The sequence below is a fragment of the Parasteatoda tepidariorum genome, chromosome 3, assembly GCF_982258835.1.
Source record: "Parasteatoda tepidariorum strain Cologne lab strain chromosome 3, Ptep-v5.0, whole genome shotgun sequence".
NCBI classification, from domain to species: Eukaryota; Metazoa; Arthropoda; class Arachnida; order Araneae; family Theridiidae; genus Parasteatoda; species Parasteatoda tepidariorum.
Window position 1 is genome coordinate 47,629,627 of NC_141757.1, and position 22,356 is coordinate 47,651,982.

The following is a 22,356-nucleotide window of genomic DNA, read 5'->3' on the forward strand; positions in this document are numbered from 1 at the left end:
AAGAAAAAAAAAGAAGGAAAAAAAAATATATATATATATATATATATAAACAAAAATTTGACAAAAAAGTGCGATTTTTAAACTTGTAAACCATGTGAATATAAATTCCGATATGAGACTTTTAAATCACGTAAATATAAAACTCTACATCGAATTTAAAAAATGCGAAAATACAAATCATGATTTTTTAGTTTTTTGATCCCGATGCATAATTTTTAAATCGCGCGATATTACAACCACAAAAACGAATCACGATATTGGATTTTAAGCTCACGTGAATACGAATTGCTACATAGGGCTTTAAAAGCTCGTAAATACAAATCGCGATATTGATTTTTTAAATCTCGTAAGTAAGAATCGCACTGTACAATATTTAAATCGCCTGAATAAGAAGCGCAACGTTCAACTTTTAAATCAGGTAAATACGAAAATCGAGATTTGATAATAAAATCGAGATTTTAAAAATGCATAAATACAAAACACGATATTGGATTTTTAAATGTCGTAAATAAGAATCATAATATACGATATTTAAATAGCGTAAATAAGAATCGCAATGTGCAACTTTTAAATCAGGTAAATACGAAAATCGATGATTGATATTAAAATCGCGTGAATAAAAATCGAGATCTGAATTACGAAAATACGAGCTATCCAGCCGACGGATAAAAAATACGGAAAATCTTATTTTCTGTGCTTGAAATCGGAGAAAATAGCTAAAATAAGTAAAAATGCGGAAGGGTTAGCAGCTAGGTCGTAGATTGAATTTTCTGTTTATCTTTGAAAATCGTAAATAAATATAATTATTTTACTTCAATGACTGAATTTAAAAAAAACGGGATATTTATTTAAAAAAACGAAACTTTTAGAGAATCGGAGTTTTTGATAAAAAGGCTGAAATTCGAGAGACAAAAAAAATCTCATCCCTGTAATAAGGTCAACCAGTTTTATCCCAAGGAAATGATTTTTAGAGAAACTTCAGAGGGAGGAAAAGGGACTTCAACAATTTCCCTCCGCGGAAAATTAAATTCCTCATAAAACATTTTAACTTGGGCAAAAAAAAATTTCAGCGGAAATTAGCGGGAAAAATGGAAAAATCTGAAAAAAAGCGGAAATCCGCGAATCCGCGGAAGAATCTCATCCCTGAAAACATCGCCATTTTTTAAACTTTTTTTCTTCTAAAATCCATCGTGCAACAAAAACTGACGTAGTTTAAAAAAAAAAAAAAAAAATCAAAGCGTAATCAAATTGGGATGATTTTTTTTTCAACTTAAGAGTTCAGCAAGTTATGGATAATTTAAAAAATAAGTTATGAACATTATATTGTATAATCTTTAATTTTTTTTAAAAATATTTTTGTATAAGAATAACTATCTAGAGTAGCGACGCACAATTTCTTTTAGAAAGGCCCCCTAGTGGTAAAGAATCGGGTAAAGGGAATCGGCTATATACATTATTTGATAACAAATCAGAGCGATATCAATTTGTCGTGAAAATTAATGTAAATAATAATTTTATTTTAGAATTAAAACATAAATTAGAATTTGCCTTCCTCCCCAAAATTAAATTTCTCTTTGGAAAAATTCACTATATAACTTCCTTATAACGTTAATTACATACATTTGTAATTTTTAAATAAATTGAATTACATTAGTTTTAAAAAATTGTGGCTCAAAGAAATTTTCTGTAAAAAAAAATTAAATAAATTTCTAAAGTTTTTGTGTTTATAGACAGTTTGAATTTATAATTAATATTACGGCATTCTGGAAGTTTAATGTAATAATTTCGAAGCCTTATCAAAATTAATATAAATAATTTTTAAAAAAAAATATAACACTTTGTTATTCAGTTTTTCTCTCTCCAATTTTTTTCTTGCCCCCCCCCAAGACAGGGGTGGTTACACACAGGTTACAATTCTATTCACAAATTAGTTTTTAACGGATAAAACGGAAATTAATTGAACATTATTAGCAATTATTGTCTTAAATTCCACATAAATGAACAGTACGACAAAATTTTCAATTCAATATAATTTATTTCGAAAAAAATAAGAAATAAAAAATGAAAGCTTTCGATGCTTAAGAAAATTGTAAAGCAAACAAGCTTGTAAAAGATGTTACAATTTTACAGAAGAATAGCTAAAGTGATTGTTTTATGAATGTCGAATTAAAATCACATACATTATATAGAGTAAAAGTGACGATCACCAATAAAAAAAAATTTGAAACTTTTAAAGAATTAAAATATTCCAAACATCATTTTGACCCAGATTATAATCTCCCTTTTTAATACCTGCATCAAATAGACACAATGAATTATGAAAAATGAAAGAACATGAACATTTTCATGAGAAAAAAAAAGCCCCACCCATAACTTAGCCACCCGCGAACGGAAACCATAGAACCAAATAAACGCTGGGCGATTATATAATGGTTTCTGACGTCACTTTGATATGACGCATACTGCGAAGACCCAACTCTAGGGCCTCCTGCAACACTTATTATTGCCAACGTGGGTTTTATCGGAATCGTAAAGAGAGGGAGAAAGTGGGGGAGGGAGGGTGTATGCACCTCTGAAGAAAGTGTAAGTTTTTATAAACAAAACAGTTTGAAAAAGGAGAGGAAAAAAAAAAAGTTGTGTTTATCTGAAGAATTGTGAAGGAATGATTCATGGAAGCAGCAGTATCTTATCTGTAGGATAAAAGTTGGTTGAGCTTGTCAACATAGAATACATAGAACTAAATAATAAATCAGGCACTATCAATATGACCGAGAAAAGGAAAATCGTTTATGAGTTAAACACTGAAACTAATGTGATATTTAATAACGATATTTAATTATTTATTTTGGATAATAAAATCAATTAGCGTGAAGTGAAACTATTTGAAGACACTTAAGAGTAGGTGGTAATTGTAAAATCTAGTTGTTAAGTGAGATTTATTTAATACGTTGGAAGTGTTGAATAAAAATTCTTTTTTTTAATTATTTCGAGGTATAATCTGAATAACAACTAAGTTATTTTTAAAAAAATTGCCTATTTGGCATAGGAAAGATTGCCAAAAGCGTGTTGACACAGTTCAAAGAGTGCAACTTTTAACACTTTTCATTCATTTTCTTTTTATTAACTATACCATTGTCCATATATACACTTTTTAAATGTTATCTTCCCTCAACAGAACTAGACTAAAGTATTAAGATGCGATTTAGGTATTTAAGTCTGATGGGTGTGACCCAGTACCGAGCAGAGGTGAGTATGTCTTGGGTAAATGAGATGCCCTTTGTAAAAAATAAGTATTGGCTAGAAAAACAGAACAAAATTTTTAAATAACGTCCTTAACATAAATTTTTAAAATCCTCGTCAAAAATGTAAAAAAAGGGCTCACATTAGAGGTCTTCGAAAATAAAAAAGAAACAAAAAACACTGTCGAATGGCTCGTGAGAAAGTAGGGATAAAAACATTGAAACCAGTTTGATTACCTAATCAAATCAAGAGATTTTACTAACATTCGCTTTTTAACTAAATTTATTGTGGTTAAATATATTTTCCTACTTAAAATAGCTATTAGTTAGCGATCTCTTATATTTTATAAATTTTTTACTGCATTTTTGGCTAAAAATATAAAAATGCACAGCAAACGGAATTTTTTTCCCTCCTTTCTTTTCAAAGCTTCATCGGAATTTTTAATGAAAAAAATTAATGCGTTAAACATTAAAAAGCATATAACCTATATTAAATAGCAGTAAAAACCATTAAATATACTAATTTTAAAATTGCAAGAAAAATAGATCTGTGTCTAAGCTATGTCTAAAGCTCCCACCTCCGAAAAAAAAAAAAACAGATTTAGCTAGTTATAAAAAATTTGTCAGAAAGAAATACTTATAGCTTGAAGTAAAAGAAAACAAATAAATAAAATCAAGGAGTTGAAAAAGGGTAGGTGGAAGGCGTTTCGTGGCAAGCGTTCCTTCCCTAGCAATCTCATTTTAAAAAGAAAACAGAGCTTTTTTCATTCTGTTAATTTACATACACAATACATTAACAATTTTTAAGAAATATTGAAAGCACGTTCACAGATAAAGCACTCAGAATTCCTATAAAAATTTTTTAACTAACTAAATTAATAACTTGCTTGACCCCAAAAAATTTGCTTCCTCATAATGCTTACCCTTAACTTCCTCATTACCTCGGTCCACATATAAGGACCTTCACTTCTTAGCTTCTAAAAACACACTATAAGAAAAGTTATAGTTTTACCTTAACTGAAACATTCGTAGATATGTAAGCTTTCTGGGGATTCCGCAGTAGAAGCAGAATATGCAAGTTATTTGGGTATAATTAATTCCACATAAACAGAAGGTTGGGATTTCCGAAAAATTGACACTAAATCCACGTGTTCGAATATGTAACTAATTTTAAATATTATATAATTCAGTTATTCTGCAAATAGTTTTCTTTTCTTTTGACTTAGTAGTTCCGTGATCTGTAGGAAGCTTTTAAATTTATATTTACTTAATATTTAAAAATAATACAGTCAAGAACATGCAAGTCTACGTATTATGAGTATTCAATTTTATATCTATTTAGTACCATTTTTATATGTCTTCTACTTAATAGTTTAATATTATGGTACGTACACACATACATTTAACTTTTTTTTCTTTCTTCCATAATTTTGAAATTTTACCCCCGAAAATTAAATATTTTTTTATAACTAAAGTTAGATTCTTTTCTATTGTTATTTATTTTGTGTGGTGTGCATAATTAAAATTTTTGAAATTGAGATTTAATGCAGTAATGCATTGACAAGCATTGGCATTGCACTTAGTATAGCATATAATTGTAAAAAAGCTTCGTATCTTTAAAAATAAAAAATTCTAAATAATTAATAAATCTAGTTATCATTGTGTTAAAATAGACCATATTATAACAGTATACATGCTTGTTCCTATTTTAGATGCAATTTAACACTTAAATAAATATATATTACTTTATTTAGTTAAAACCTGAGGTCCACGTATGTGTACCTAAAATTATTAGCCTCCCTGGTAGCACAATTCAGATTTTGTTTATCTTATTATGGTTTATGGCAGTAAAATAGAAATTCGAAACTGTAAAATATATTTTTTTTGATACATTCCTCTTTATACCTCAGTAGTGAAGAGATCAATCTAGGGGTTTTACTAAGGTAAATATGGGTTCGACAACCCTTAGGCACACTAGTGATATACCCTAATTTTGTTCTTTCCTTTTTCTTCTGTTTTTATATTAAACCGATTTATAATATAACCGATTTTTCTAATTTCATTACCATAACCGATTCAGTATCGACCTCCCCATTTAGAAAATGAAATATAATCTAAATACAATTACAGGCTTCAAACATGTTTAAAAAAATTTGTAAAAAGTAAACAAGTCTTCTAGTTGAACACTTAACTTTCCTCCTACACTCATTCCAATTTAATCCTATCTTCAAATTATTTAATGGCTATTCAAATTAATATTCATAACAGCCAATTCCTTAATCACTAATCCCAATTATCAATTCTTTAATTTCCTCACAGTTTAATTCATTTATCTATTCATTCACTTATCCATTCATTCATTAACTAATTGCTTTCCCCTCATTCATAAATTTATTCAATAACTCATTCGCTGCTTAATTCGCCCTCTTTCACTCATTTCATTTACTGTTAGTCGCTTTACGCTTTAAAAACCACAGCTTTTTGTGCATTCCAGACTCACTAACTTGATGCGAATTATTCAAATTTGTTCAGGTTTTTTCCTAGATAAATACGAATCTCTCCCTCATGCCATTAGTCAGAAAGTTCTACACTTTCTGCTAGTTTCTAATAAAACTATATTCTCCTTTTTTCATTGTAATTTGTCAATCTTTTCCTGGATAAATGATATCCTGGATATCATTTATCCATTATAAATGATTTCCTGCATATGAATCCTTTTTGCCATTAGCCAGAAAGTCCTACACTATCTGCTAATTTCTAATAAACTATGACTCCTAGTCATTTTTTAAACCTTTTACCTGCTTATATTATTTTGGTTGGTATCTAAATCCTTATCAAATCCACTTGTTCAACGTGATCGAAATCAGATAATTTAGCATCCTCCATTTCATTTTGAAAATTCAGTTAAAAAATAAGCTTTTCTCATTGTTTTATGACATAAGTAAGCAGTCTAGAATTAAAAGTAGTGTGGGGAGAGTAGTTACAGACCATGTCAACCGTCATCTATGAAAAGGTACCTCGACATAGAGTCGAGTTAGCATGTCTTATATACTAGTGAATTGTAGTTGTAATTTTGCAGTGGTAGATACGCTACAGTACTCCCCCACTAGAATTATATCTGTGATAGAATTCGATGAACGAATACCACTAGTTGATTCATTGCTGTTTTGTGAGAAGCCGGGAGAGCTGTATTAAGATCACCGTATTTTTTTAGTGCTGAATGTGAGAGGTGTATTAACTTCACGGTCGTAGTCGCTCCTCTGTTTCCGTTAGCAGTCGAGTAATCACAAGTTTGCAAGCCGACATTGTGCGTGATCGAGACTGAGTAGCAACAGTGCGAGGAGGTGGATAATGTCGCTGTCACAAGTAGCAAGTCAACTGTTCATCCATCGAAGTAGGCGTTACTGTCTAGGTAGGCGTGTTCATATCAAAGTGGGCGTTACTGCCAAGGTAGGCGTGTTCACATCACGTCCGAAGGTCACCAATGTGGGGAGAGTAGTTACAGACCATGTCAACCGTCATCTATGAAAAGGTACCCCGACATAGAGTCGAGTTAACATGTCTTATATACTAGTGAATTGTAGTTGTAATTTTGCAGTGGTAGATACGCTACAAGTAGCTTCCGACTAGCAATGTACACTTATCAAATTCTAACTGATGCAATTTTACTAAAAGGAATATATAAACTTATAAAAGGTTGAGACAGTTAAAAATGTGTTCAATTTCATTAGGTTTTAAAATCAGGCAAATATTTGCAATTGCATGATACCATAGTTCATTTTAACACCATATCTCTCATCCCTAAAGCAGAAAGTGCTGAAAATTGAGATGCAAGTAGCAAAACAATTTAAATCTTATATGTGTTTATCTTAAGTTTTTATTCCCATTCATTATGAGTACATAAATTTATATTCAAATAATTAAGGTTACTTTTTGCAATTTTAGTTTGAAAAATGAACTTACTATTCAGAAGATGGTTTTTAATTACTGAGAGTTAAAAAATTTTGGCAGTATCTGCAAAATAGTGGCAATTATAAGTATCTTTTTAGAACTTTAGTAATAATTCTGTCTCTGGGCTTTCCATTTTTGTAATTACACTATAGGGAAACTTTTATGCCCACATTTCCTTGATTTTCTCAACTATTAGGTAATAAAGAAAGGATGCACAACCATTTTAAGATAGTGGGTCACAGAAACTACAAAATACATTGAAGGCCAACATTAATATGCTGTAATCATAAAAATACAGGAAATATTTAGGATCTCTTTAAAAGTAATGTGAATGAGTTTAAAATATACTACATATTTTTTGCTTGTGTTAAGATAATAAAAATACTTAATGCAAATAAATTTAAACAGACATCCTTACATATTTAAACAAACATTACAAAGCAAATTATTGTAAATTTATAGGCATACAACAAAAAAGGTAATTTAAATTTACATTTATACCAAAGTCAACATTCACTATTATTCAGAAAACATAATTTCTTACTAATACAGTAGAACAATATCATAGCTGTTCATAGAATTTTTAAATTAGAATTTTTATTTTATCTTATTGATTTGTGAAATTTTATTTAATTTAATTCATTTGTAAAAATTTAAGTAATTACATTTTACAGCAAAATTTGAATCCTTTGCCTAAATAAAATTTTCATAGCAAAATGGTCACAATCTGACGCCTTCAGAAAGACTAAACTAGATCAGCAACTTTCTGCTACAGAACGTGACTGAAAAAAAAAATTTACTTTTTTTCTTTTTATTAATATTTTAGACAGTTCAGGAACATTTGTTTCTGTGCTTTTTTATGGATTAAAGGGCCAGTTTTAGCCAAAGAGTCATAAGTTGAGCATCCCATAACTGATATTTTTATTTTAACAAATAAAAAGAAAATATATTTAGATTAATCATTATACATTTTTTCTTACCTAACCCCCTCCAAATCACTATAATACTACTGAGTTAGAGAAGAAAAACAAATATATTCTATATTTAACAATTATAATCCTGGTAGCAAAATCGGCATAGTAAATTTGCACTATCATTATACATTTTTTCTTACCTAACCCCCTCCAAATCACTATAATACTACTGAGTTAGAGAAGAAAAACAAATATATTCTATATTTAACAATTATAATCCTGGTAGCAAAATCGGCATAGTAAATTTGCACTATCTCCAAAAATTTAAATTTGGATATGGCTTCAATGCAATATGACATAGGTTATTTTTTTTTAAAAACTAAGCTTAATTGCACATACATATTTATCATAACTTGCAACTATTAAATTTAATTAAGTATATATAAGAACTTTATTACTGCTTTACTTTACTTTGAATTTTATACTATCATACAATAATCATTTTTGCTAAAAGGAGAAAAAACATATGTATAAACAAAGCTCAATAAAGGAATCATAAAAAAAGGATGAGCTCTCGCAAATGATACCAAAATAAAATCTTTTGATTTTAGGGGGGGAAATGAATGGAATTGTAATTTATAATGTTTTGATTGGTGTCTATTTAAAGTTTCTTCAAATGAAATTCATTACCATACCAGACAAATAAAACAATAACTAGAAAAATGAACATTAAATGTCTTTCCTTGGTATCCAAGTAAAAAAAATTTAAAACTATTCCATATTTTTAATAAATGAATCGATAAAATTGTTTTCTTTTTCAAAGATAGTAAAAATCTTAAATTTTTTATTCATTCTCAGTATTTATTCGAGCAATAGCTCTGTGAATTTCTGCTACTGGGCTATTAATAAAAATATATTTATATTGTTCAAAATACTATATACTTGAATTTCAAATATAATATAAATAAAGTTAAGAATTTTCCATATTCTTCAAAAACAAATAAAAACTAAAGAACATAACTTTTAACTTCTGAGCTTTAATGATTATTTTAAAACATAACAATCAGTGGCTATTGATCAAAATTATGCTACACAACAAAGGTTTAACATGTAGGTTTTATAAATTTACTCATGAATAAAAGAAATATTCTTCTCAAAAATCGGAAAAATGATTTTTAATGAAACATAATTTATTAAGTCACATCAGCCATACAGTCAGTTATTTTATATCTTACTTGGGATTAAAAAAAAAAAAACTAATATTTACAGGAAGCTTAATTTTTAAAAATTTAATATAAATTTTAAATAAGTTAACAAAAAGCAAAACAAAAACATTTTTAGTATAGGGAATAGCTTTTACAAAAAAAAAAAATCCAATTTACTAATCATTCTAATTAAATAAATAAATAAAAAAGAGTTAAACCATGTTGCAGCAAAATTTCATGAAAAATAATATAAAAATAACATAAACATAAGATTCAGTGGCTAAAAATCAGTCAGTATACAAATAAAAAATCAACAGAGGGCATGAAGGTGTTTTTTAATGTGGATTAACAGTTGACACAAATTAAATCTTTATAATAACTTTGTCATTGCAAACTTAGACTTTATAAAAGGTTTAAAAATTTATATCGGAAAATATTAATGATTAGTAATAGATAAAACATAAGAATAACACTATCCTTTTAATAAAACTAAAATAATTTATACCGATATACAAGGACTTATTGCATAAAGAACTGTAAAATACCAATAACATGTCATATAGTTTTGTTTATCGTAGTTTCATTTTGTAAGAAGCGAGGTAGGGAAATCTAAGAACACCATTGAGTTTGGAAAAAATAAATATAGCGTTCCATACACACTATTTCAGTTTGTACTTATACAGGATAAGAATTTTAAACACGAATATAAATAAATTTCAAACACCGTATTACTAATTTGAAAGAAAAAATAGGCAATTGATATTCAGAATCAAAACAAACACTCACTCAATTATTGTTGAGCAAGTCCTCTAAAATCAAGCAAGAAATTTTCATAGTCCGAAAATTGAACCATAACTGGCACATCCATGTACGGTTATTTGACTAGAACTTTAATATTTAAGTTAAAAGAGATAATATACAGTAAAAGAATCCTACATTTGGACTCAACACACTTTACAGATGTGTCAAGGAGACAAAACCAAAACCGCAAGTCCCCTGCAATGAAGTTGAAGTATATGTCCCTCCCTGACATTTTGTTAATATTGATAAAGGGCTATTCTCACTGCATGTGAAAAATTCGTAGATGTAAATTCAGAGATCCAATCGGAACCTGAATGGGGAATTGTTCGCCATTAAATATTTCTCCACATCTCTACCAATTCTTTTTCTCAGAATTCAGCATTTACTGATATCTTAAACTTGTGTTTCGTCCCGCAGTGGGCTGATCGTTAGAGCAGATCACCGAAGTCAGTGTGCGGGTGGGTGACCACTTGGCTTAGTCTGCGTAGGGACCGAGGGTGTGCGGTATGGGTTCTCGTTAAACTGTTCTACCGTAAAGTGCTCGACTTCACGTGCAGGTCGTCGGGCTACCGAAGCGGGGGTGCCATCCCCACTGCAGAGGATCAAAATTGTGATGGCATGTCTTCGGATCATCCTCAGGGATGTTTCCCAGACCGTCGCCAATAGCCCATTGTGCAGCTCTAGTGTGACGTAAATTAACTACAGCTACACCAACAACTTGTCTTTCATTCCACGGTCCATGGAGACTGGTAGAACCCTTTACAAATTCCTCCAAGCCACAAACCGGTTTGACTCTTCACTACAACCTTCTGCTATCTATTTAGCCCCAACCGTATACTTCATTAATGAAAATAGAGAGCTATAAGTTAATGCAAGAGTACGTCGCACTTTTCTACCATTCCACAACTAAAAACAAGTTGCTGTTGTTTTTGTATCATGTATTTGTAACACCCAAAGGCGCGATTTTGAATCAAAAAGTTATTTTTTTTAATTAGTATGAAGAAAACTATGTCTGTTATTTGAAAGTTGTTTGATGTCATTAAGCTCAAAATGGCTGGATATCGAGGAGGTCACATACTTAGGATAAAACTAAAAAATTTCATGTGAGTATTAAATTAAGTTTTTCCCTAAAGAGAATTTTTTTTATTTTTTATAACTGGGGCTGATTGTGTAAGTCTTAATGTTGTGAAAATTGTGCCCGATTTTATTTAGGTGAAAATCTTTGTTTCTTTCCTCTGGGAATAAGTAGTTTTAAATGAATTTTTGGAATTGGAAGATCTCCTTATAGTAGGCCGAATAATCTCCAAATCTTGACAACACAAAATACTTGCTCCTCGAAAAACTAAAAAAAAAAACATTACAATGATGGGGGAAGGGTATAGTTCCTGGGAGTATATCTCCTCTGAAATTGTAAGACTTAAAAGGGTTTAAATCTTATAAAAGCAATTCGAAAAAAATATCTCCTTTTGAAACCAAAAGAATCATAAAATTTTGTTCTTCTAGATAGGGGAGATGATGCACATCATTTTAAAATGTATTTTTGAAGCACTTGAACAGCGCAGTTATGCTGTTAACTGTAATTAAAAGGGATATGGGAAGGCAATATTTCTGTATTGTTCTGTAGCTGCAATCGCCAAGGTGCTTAATAGATTTTAAACATACAAATTATTTTGAAAAAGAAGTTTAGAGGTTTGCCCTAGTGTGACTATGGGTTATATCATTTAAGTTGGTCCCTTTCTGTGTTTTTTTGTTTTAATTTCATGTTTGCTGCCCAGAAATTGCCAAGGCTCAGAGATTTTAATGCTGCAGTTCAAGAGACCATGATATTCCTCATAGAAAAGATAACCATATCTAGATCTACTCCAAAATTATCACCAAGTTTTGGCACTTTAAAAACCTTCACATTTTTTTAAAATTAATAAAGTTTAAAATCTTTTGGCAATTATAGTGGGCCATTGCCTATTTCTGCCATAAAAATTTTGTGTTTTTACAAAATTTATGGTTTGACTGGGGGTGGTAATGGTTTTTTTGGAGCCACGATGTCTCAGGGGACAGAGCCTTTGCCTTCCAATGATGTGAACCGGGGTTCGATCCTGGAGATGGCTGGTTGATACGAATTCCGCATCAGGCTTGGACTGACCACAGTGCTGATGTGAAATGTCCTCAGTAGTAGTCAGATCATGGGTTACAGTCTCCTTGCCATCAGGCTAACCATGGGAAGTTCTTGTTGTCTTCCTCTCCACGTAACGCAAATGCAGGTTAGTTCCATCAAAATGTCCTCCACGAAGGCAAATTTCTCCCAGTACTTGATCCAGAGTTCCCTTGTTTTCTGGATTGGGTTTAAAATTACAAGGCTACAGAGTTATACATTAGTAGTCGTAAACTTGAAATTTGGGTCGGCTGTTGAACGACGGTTATAAAATAAAATATATAAAATAGTATTTTTATGTTTCTTACATGTTACAGTTGTCACCATAACTTTAAAAAAATTTTGTCACATGTGTCAATATGAAAATTTTTCCTAAATTTCTTACTATTTTATTTTTGTAAAGAATGAAATTATAATTACTTATTTTTTGTAAACAGACAAACTCTTAATTAGATTTTAGTTGTACTTTTTTAACCTATTTCTTATCTTTGTGTCAACTAATTTAATCATTATAATTGATAGTAATGAAGATCAATTAGTTTGCATTCTAAGCATAGAGATTTAGTCTTGTATTAATATTTGACAAAATAAAGAACTGTTTGGCCTAAATACTATTTTTGTTGAATTGGTTGATCCTGGATCCTGGTTGGAATTGAAGATCCTGATTTTACGACAGCAAATTACTGCCGGGGCTCATTCAAGTCAAGATTTGTGAGTGGAAGTGAAGTTGATTGCAAAGTATCTGTCCTGTATGCCCATTGAACCTGATTATTTGAATAGATATACTAAAAAAAGAAGATTCTAAATTCTCGTGTTAACTTACCTGTAAATCTATGTCTATGTTTTTATTGTTTCTTTCGCAGTTATTTATAATTTTTTCCACATGGATTTCAAATGCTGATATTTTATTTCATCGCAGTATTACATCATGCTCATGCATCATGTCTAAAATTTGGGTTATTACTTTTTGAAGTATTTGATTCACAGCAATTTTATTGTAAATTCATGTCATTTTCAGATTTTTTTTAGCCATTTCAGCATAGTATTTCGATATTTCTAATTAATACGATTTTATTACTACATTCTAACTTCAGAATTGGGGAATAATTGTTAACAATTTATTTAAAAAATCACTCGCATTTTATTCCATTAGGATTGTTACTAGCAAAATTTTGTCTAGGTTCAGATTGATGTTTTTGAGGTATTTGACTATTGCCGAAAAGAAGTTTTAAATATGGTGGTTAAAGCTGCTTTAGAGTGTCAATTATCAAAAACTTGCCTGTACTGTCTTTGCAAAAATGAAAAAGAGGAAAATCTGAAAAGAGATAAAAAGGATTGCCTAGATAAGGATTTAAATTTTGCCGTTCTCAAGGAAAAGAAAAAAACTGGGGATCAGTTTAAGAAAGAGCCATTACTAAGAAATATGTTTGAAGAAGACTTGTCTATGCTATACTGTTACTGGTAATGAATAATCCTTCTTAATGCAAGTTTTTCAAGGATTATTATAATTTATACTTAACTCACTTTAATTTTGACAATTTAGGTAATTTTCTCGTGACCTTTATTCTTGAAATGGCAAGTGCATATTTCAGAAATGGCATCAAGTAATTTTCACAACTGATGTCATTTTTGAAGTATGCATGTTTCTATTTCATAGTCTTCATAGTCTTGACAGAATATTCAATAACAGGCAACATTTTTTTTTATCAAAAAAATCATCACTAAATATTTTATATATATAAATAAGTTTAGTCATTATTGAAAAATAATCAAAACTTAGCTGCTTAGCTGATTTGTAATTTCAGAATTAATGCTTGAATAGCATCAAGTCTTAATAATATTTGTTATTGTCTCTCAGGTAGGTATATGTTTATATTTTGCTAACAACAAGAATCTTTTGTATTAGCTACTAAGTTTTAAAAGATTCTATAATTATTTCGTTGGTTTACTTTTTGAGAATGTGGTATTGTGATAATGTTCTACTACTTATCATGAACATTAGCTATTTATTATTTTTAATAATAGGTTATATTCTTTTGATTTCTTTTTAAATCAAAAATAAATTTAATGTCCTTTTTTCATTTTCCTGGTTTGTTCAAGGTAGTAGTTCTTAAAAGATCTCTTGTAAGTCAATCTCTTCATTCCTTTTATCAATCAAACATTCTCTTTTTCCTAGGCAGATTTTGTCTGATCATGTATGATTAATTATATAATTATTATTTCCTGTGTTTGTTCAGTAAAGTTTAATTTTCGCTCTTTTTGTTCTGGATTTTTCAAGGAAAGGTTGATTCGCATTTAAGGCGAGTCTGCTTTGCCGTACTGGCAGCTCTTTACCTAAACTTAATCCTAGATTTGTAAGCTAATTTTCTTTTAATTTTAAATAATCTTCAAGTAAAATAATGTTTTATAATGATATTATTTATTATAATTTATTATGATAAAAAATGCAAAATTTTTAGGTATTAAGATTAATTTTGTAATGGTGATCTTACTTTTTGTTTAATATTTATTGGTTTTGTATTTATCCTGCTTTAAATATAATTTAAATTTACTTCTTATTAACTGAATATATTTTTAAGTTAATTAAAATTTTAATTAAGTCCTGAAAAAAATGCAGAAGTTTTAATAATTGTTAATGTTTTGATTTTTGTTGCTTAAAAGAAGTGTTAAGTAAAAGTTATTTATAAAATTCATGTACCTGAACAAAGATTTGACTAAAGTTATTGCTAAGTTCTTTGTAGGAAAGTTATATTATGCAAAAGTTTAAAGAAAAAAAGATTGTTTGTTAAAATTTGTGAGTTGTGAAGTTAACAAAATTATAGTCAAAGAGCAAAATAGTTAGCTAGTTATAGTTACCAAGTGGGGCTGGGCAAGAGGAGATATCTGTCTCCTGGCTCCTTCCTTCGATGGGTGTCAAATTCATGAAAAATAATTAAAATTAAATTCTAGAGTAAAGTGCCTTTCTCTTTCAAATAGCTCCAGTTTCATTTTCTTGTTGTGGGCTCTGTAACTTTTTCAAATTTTTATTTAATTTTCCTAAAAGTTAAACAAGATGTCTAATACTGTAGTTTGTATTGCACATAGTTTTTTTAAAATTATTCCTTTTAACAAATTTGCAATATGTTGCGTAAAAAATGTCTTGCAAAAAAATGCCTACCGCAAAAACTTTTTTGTGTAATAGAAACTTCATTCCATGCACAGTTAAATTTTAAAATGAACGAAATGAAAATTTATGAAGTTACTTAATTGTTATTCAAAGTTGGTAAATCTTATTTATAGTAAAAAGGAAAAGAAAAACAATACCAAGTGCGATTGATTTAAGTTTTCACATTGTCCAACATGTAAAGTGTTTGAAAAAAGCATCTTTTCAAGTCTTAAACCATATTTAAAGGGGCGTAAAAACTGAGTTTGTGTTTGGGTGCTATAAGCCCTAGCTGCTATGTCTCTGGAAGACAATATTGAATTGAATTTTCAACATTGAAGTTTATGTATTTATAAATTACTATAATAATTAATTAACTTAAAGTAATTACTTAAAGGTGAATTAAGCTCACAAATCATTTCTAATTCTAAATACATGCTTTTTTCTCCTTTTTTTTATTTCCTACTCCTATTCTACATTAAATTTTTACTTATTCCAAATTTTTCTCTAATTACTCTCTTAAAAAATATGTTCACCGTAATCAAGCTACAGTCAGTGACCAGTTGATTGTCCACTTTGATCAGCACGCAAAGGGACCAAGGTGGTTTGGGTCGTCGTTAAACTGTTCTACTGTAAAGTGTTCAAACTAAATTTTATGGCATGTCTTCGAATTATTCTCTCGGATGTTTCCCAGAATGTGGCCGTCCATTGTTTAGCTGTAAGTCTACGTAAATAAAGTACTACTCAAAATATGCTAAGCACTTTTTGGATAATCATTTAGTAAGTTGGTAGTGACAGCAATGTTATGTGTCACTATCAATGTTAATTTCTTGTAAACTTTAACAAATTTAGTTGCAATATAGATAATAAATGATAGAATCTTTTATTTTTGTTTTATTTTTATATTGCTTATGTCCTTCACCAATGATGTGATCTAAATTTCTTGAAATATAAAAAGGTGAGAAGGTATTTTATTTTTGTTTTGTATTTTCTGGCTGGGTCACAGAATAGAGTTAATTATTTTTTATTGTTTGTGTATTTATTTAGAGTTATTTTGAGGAATTATTATTTTTGGTATCAATTTTAAACAATGATTCATTGGGTTACTGTGAAACAATTAGTAATATAGCATTGCTAAAATTTATTTATCATTTATTTATTAAATTATTAATTATTTACTTATTAAATTATTTATTTATTATGTGCCTTAGTTAAGTTTTATTTTGATTTGAAAAAAAAATTTACTGTTTGTTATTTTGTTTCTCAATGGCTCTCTTAATTACTTTATAAGTTTACCTTTTTATTTAAAATAATCTCCAACTTAAATACTAACAACCATTACATATATTTAATGTCATGATATGAGTAATTCTTCTTTATAGTATAGTTAATTATAGCTGCACTGGCTGTAAGCAAATTAAAAACTTGGACTGCTTGTCATTTTCTCCTAACATATATATTACAACAACTTTGAAGTCCAAGGAATTTCTAAATATATATTTACATATTTCAAAAATGGCATCACGTCTTGCTAATATCTGATGCCATTTTTGAGCTATGTAAATTTATATTGTATGTACTACCATCAAGCTTCATCACTTTATCAGACATATATTTAATTTTTATAGGGAATACAATGTATTTGTTCTTTCATATTTAATCATTTTTATTTTGCTTATGTATAAATAATTCTTTTTGGAAAAATTTTAAAGGACCTATGATGAATTAGAATTATTTCCTAAACATGGACTTAATCTGGTTGTTGGTGTAAATGGAAGCGGCAAGTCATCTATAATGTGTGCGATTTGCTTAGGCCTTGCAGGGAAACCTCAATTCACTGGTCGATCTGCTCAATTGTCAGAATACATAAAATATGGCTGTGATAAAGCTACTATAGAAATTGAACTGTAAGTATATTTAAAAATTTTCTATTTAATATCATGCAGTCATAATAGCTCTAAACCAGCTCAAGGTCTGCAGTGATAAAGTTGAACTCTTTATATTTAAACATTTAGAATCTGTTCAAGTGCAGAGTTCATAGTTGTCGTGATAGTCCTAATATAAAGTAATTTGCCTTGATTTTTAACTTTTGGTATTGAGAATTGGTCATTGGATAAAATGTATTGAAACAAATGGAACATATTTGGATTAAATAAACAGATTTTTTTAAAGAAAAAATATGCAGCTTTATCTATTTACTTTATCCAAAATTTCATTCACACCAACTTAATACTTACCAATTTTTTATGTTGGTGACAACTCAGAAAAGCAATTTTGTTCACATTTGAATGTATGAAATTGTAGATAAATGAGATTCACTAGCATAAGTGTCCACTTAACTTTCATTTAATAAATAATTGTCATCAAGCTTATTTTTTTTAATTTTAATAGTTACTTTTAAGTACTTATTGGACAGTCTTAAGGCCATTCATCTCACAATTAAATCGCACATATTTTAAGTGTGATTTAATTACATAAAACAGGGTGCGTAGCGTTTGTAAAAAGTACTTTAAGGTGCTTTTTTGGGGATTTCGTTTTTAGAAGCTTTTAAAGGTGCTTTTTTTCAGCTGGCGTTTTTAAAAAGTGCTTTTTTTCTGAAATGTTTTTTCCCCCTTCAGTGATATCTGGTGGATCCCATGCATTTCACGAAAAATGGGGAGTTTGCTACGTAATCGTTCACGCGGACTTCATGTCGTACCCACGTTATGACTTGCGCATGCGCGCACACTTGAAACCGAAACCCGAGTGCTTCAATTCAGATAGAGAATATTTATATTATATATATTAATTTTGTTCTTGTGTATTTTATTTTACTTCTAACACTTTTTTTGACGTAGGGGGTAAGGGTACTTTTGTTCTGAGTTCAGGGTGAAGTTGAATTCACTCGGTGATGTGGGAAAGTACTGATTGTTACGATTTACGCCCATTTTTTTTTAACTCTAAAACTGTTTATAAAAAGATTTTGTTTTTCAATAATATCATTGATTGAATATGAATTTTTTGAGTGCTTGAAAATTTTTTAAAAAGTACTTATTTTTGATTCAAAGATTTGGCTACGCACCCTGTAAAAGTGTGATATTACATTAAGTGTGATTTAATTATATTATATTACATTATATAAAAGTTTTACTCATTAATCAAGTTTTCTCTTTTAAAAAATTTTGTTTTGTGTTTTATTATGATAGAGCAGCTAAAAGCATTATTATTATTATTATTATTATTTTTTTTGCAATTTCTTTTGATTATCTTTGAATTAAAATTTGTCGCACATGTATTCGATAATAAATCTAAAAATAAATGTTATCCAATTATTTTCTTTTCTTTCGAATGCGATAATTGCATCACCTTCTTTCTTGTGATTTATATTTTTGTGTATTCTTTACAGAGATAACCTTTCTAAAAGGAATATAGTTATTACTCGAATCATTCAAGCAGATAAATCATTATGGTATTTGGACAAAAAACCTGTTTCTTACAGTGAGGTAATTCTTTTTAAAATTTCTTTTACATTACTTTTCTTATACTACATATGATACATTTATTGTAAATAAGTATTCATTATTTTTATGCATGATGAAAACTTAATATATGTTATCACATCACATATTTTTACCAATTAAAAATGTGACAAAATGTTGAATGATGTATTCAATTTTTGTTTATTTTTTTACTACTAATATATTTAAAAAAAAATTTATTACTTCTGAAAATTTTTTATTTTTCTTCTTCCTGCTTTATAATATTTAAATCAATAACTTTTAAAAAAGCCAGGTAATTTAAATCACTAGTTTTAAACATTTTATTTAAATCACTGACACCGTACTTAAAAGTTGAATTGTATTTATTATAATACCTGGTGTCTACAAAAAACCTAGCTTTAAATGGAGAAAGGTTGTACTTTATGCTATACATGAATAAAGCTAAACAACGGGAATAAAGTACAAATAAATCCACAAAGTCAAAGATGTGTTAAATTATTTTTCATTTAAACAGTGTGTAAAAACCCATTGCAACTTTTAACAAGGCATCAGCTACAATCATTAAATAACTGCATCTCGCTTTTATTCTTTCTTTTGTAGTTCAGCCATGTGAGAAGTGCAGGATCTTATAATTTTTCATTTGCCATTACAACATTGCTATCTTGCATTGAAGCAATCTTCATGGTTGATATTGTTCAAAATAAATAGATTTGGAAATGGAAGCCAATGCAAATAATTAGGTTTTCTTTTTTTAAATTTCATTTCAAATTTTTTGTGTGGAAAATATGCAGATTTCATGGTTTAAAAACAAGAGGTTAAAATGGTACCAAATAGTATCTGTCAGTGACTATTTTTTAGACTCCATGGTAAAATGTGTGAGTGGGATTTTTCAACCTCTATGCATACATTTCCCTTTTTCTGAATTATGTCATATGGGGTTGTTGGCTATTTTGCCCAAATAACTGAATAAATTCCCAACTCCAAAGTGCCCTAGTGATTGTTTCTCCTATTTTTGTTCATCTTTTTCTTTGTTTTTACATTTGTACTAGATTCAAGCAGTGCTTATTTATATTTCTTAAATATGTAAATGGAAATGCATTTGCATGAGTTTTCTTTATTGTCATCTTCTTTTTTAAATTTGACACAGTTGAATTGTGTCTGTTTTTTTCCCTGTTACTTTATGAATTTAAGCCTGAGCCTTTCTAAATTAAGTTATTTTGCTACAGGAAAGGAAAATAAATAATTTTTTTTTTTTTGGATTAAACCGGTTTTTTCTATGGTTTATTTAGAGCAAAGCATTAAATAATGCTTTATATATAAATAAAAGTTATTAAGCTATTATAAAATATAATGATGAAAACTTTTTTAATTGTTTATTAATATTATCAATAAAAAATATCCACTTTCCTTTCGAAAACAGGCTTACATGATAAATAAGAATTACTGAAAATTTTGAATATGCTTATATATTACTTAACATTTCAAATTAAAGCATGCAGATAAAAATAATTAAAATGATATTTAAGCTATGTATGTAAAATAATGAGTTCTCCTTTGTCAGAATATATGAAAATATCATACTTAAGCATTAATTAATCAAGGCCCACACTAAACACTTCAAATTATTAGTCAGTAAACTAGCCAAATTTCAAAATTTTCTGCCAAAGGTAAATCTTAATAATTTCTTATGATTGATTTATTAACATAGAATACTTCAAATCAGAATACAAATTTACTATAAATAGAATTATTTTATAAATGCAAATTCATATCAAGAGTCATTTTGCGGTAAAGGAGCAATGAGTGGAAGAAAAGATGAAAAATGTAGATGTTTTATCGCCTTTGAGAAAAATAGGAAAATGTTTAGGTTAATTTTTCATAACTTTTTAGACTAGAACAGTAATATAAGGAAATACCTTAGGCAACATTGTGTTATTTTCATGTTATTGTCAGGAGAAAACATATTTTCTGCAAAAATGTTTGGATTATAGTATGCATCTTGCTACCATATAATCTGTTTTATTAACAGAAACTGTAAGAAAAAATTTGCCATGTGATAGCGCTAGCTCCAACAAAGAACATGGTAAATTGTATTTTACAGTAGTTTGTCTCATGGTTACGTAATCTCTCTTGTTATGCAAATAATCTGTACATAATACAATTTGTTATGCGATGTATCTAACAGAAATTACTGTAATCGAATAAAAAAAATACAGGATTTTTTCAGTAAAATTCCCTTTGATTTTCTTTTTCATTATTTAGCAGTATTCAATTTACTACATTTTTCTCAAATTCATTACTAAAAATGATAAATTAAGTAATTACAAATTTTGACTTTTCACTTAAAAGATTTGGAAAACTGTAAGGTAGGTAATATATTTTTTCTATTAAAAAATATTTTAAAATACTGGAATGATGATAAGGACTAAAAGTATCAAATAGACTATATACATATATATACACACATCAAATGGTGAAGCAGAATTATGTTTTAGTACTAATTTAACAAAGACAAATAAACTTTTTTTTTCTTTGAAATTTATATGAACATAATGAAAAATTTGTTGTGTATTAGTCAGTAATATTAAAAAAAAAAAAAAAAAAAAAGAAAAGGGGGAAACCTAGAATTGTCAGAAAATTTTATTTTGACTTTAAAAAAACATGAAATAGTCAGGAAAAATTGCATATTTTTATAAAAACTTTGAAAATTCTTTATCGTATCTGAAAAATATTCAGTTTTAGAATTGTCAGTTATTGAGATTAGAGTTAAATAGTTCAAACATCTATTACAATTTGTCATCCTTGTGTTACCATCTTCATTCAATTAAATATTTTTTTTTTGCTCTCATAATCTAATATTTTACATTTACAAATAAAAAAAATCAAAGTTTTTTGATGAAAAATTGCATTGTATCGATTAAATATGGTCTGGATTTTTATTGAAAATTGCCTAATTGTTTGCCTGGAAACATCAGTGAATTTTTTTTATCTTTTTATTTTGTGAAATTAAGTGGAAACCCTAAGAAAAGCACCTCATTCCCATTTTTGCTTTTGATTATACCGAGCATAACATACTGTTTAACAAGAATAAAAGACAGAGAGACCTTTTATCTAAAATTATCCTATAATTACCTTTTTTGAAGTAATTTTAGTACTATTAGAACATGCAGTTGATGTTGTTATGTGTTATTTTTAGAACTTTTTGGGATAATATGATGACTATTAATTATTTTATAAATATTAATTATTTTATAAATATATTTTTGCTGAAGAGAAATAGATATATAAACATTTAAAAAGTTACATATTATATAGGTTTAATTAAAGTAACACAAACTCACATTTTCAGTTGAACTGCAGATTAAAAAAGATTTTATGGAAATATTTACTATTTCTTCATTTGGTTAAACATTTAAACTAAAGGTAAATTAAAGAAATTAAATAATTTTTTTTTTTTTAAATTGACTGGTATTAAC

At 28.4% G+C, this 22,356-nt stretch overlaps 2 protein-coding genes across 3 annotated transcripts in view; one reads left to right on the forward strand and one right to left on the reverse strand.

Annotated features, from left to right (window-relative positions):
• The window catches only part of LOC107447098 (uncharacterized), a 59,239-nt gene extending 48,924 nt beyond the window's left edge, over window positions 1-10,315 (reverse strand). The window contains exon 1 of the mRNA XM_071179080.2: window positions 10,096-10,315. The gene's annotated coding sequence lies outside the window, so the exon portion shown is untranslated. The remainder of the gene's footprint in view (window positions 1-10,095) is intronic.
• A 622-nt stretch (window positions 10,316-10,937) lies between these two features.
• LOC107447099 (structural maintenance of chromosomes protein 5) overlaps window positions 10,938-22,356 on the forward strand; it is a 63,075-nt gene continuing 51,656 nt past the window's right edge. For both annotated transcript variants that reach the window (XM_087159274.1, XM_087159275.1), the window contains exons 1-3: window positions 10,938-11,213; window positions 17,114-17,308; window positions 18,787-18,883. In XM_087159274.1, the coding sequence (XP_087015400.1) occupies window positions 11,161-11,213; window positions 17,114-17,308; window positions 18,787-18,883 (345 nt within the window). In that variant the 5' untranslated portion in view covers window positions 10,938-11,160. The remainder of the gene's footprint in view (window positions 11,214-17,113; window positions 17,309-18,786; window positions 18,884-22,356) is intronic.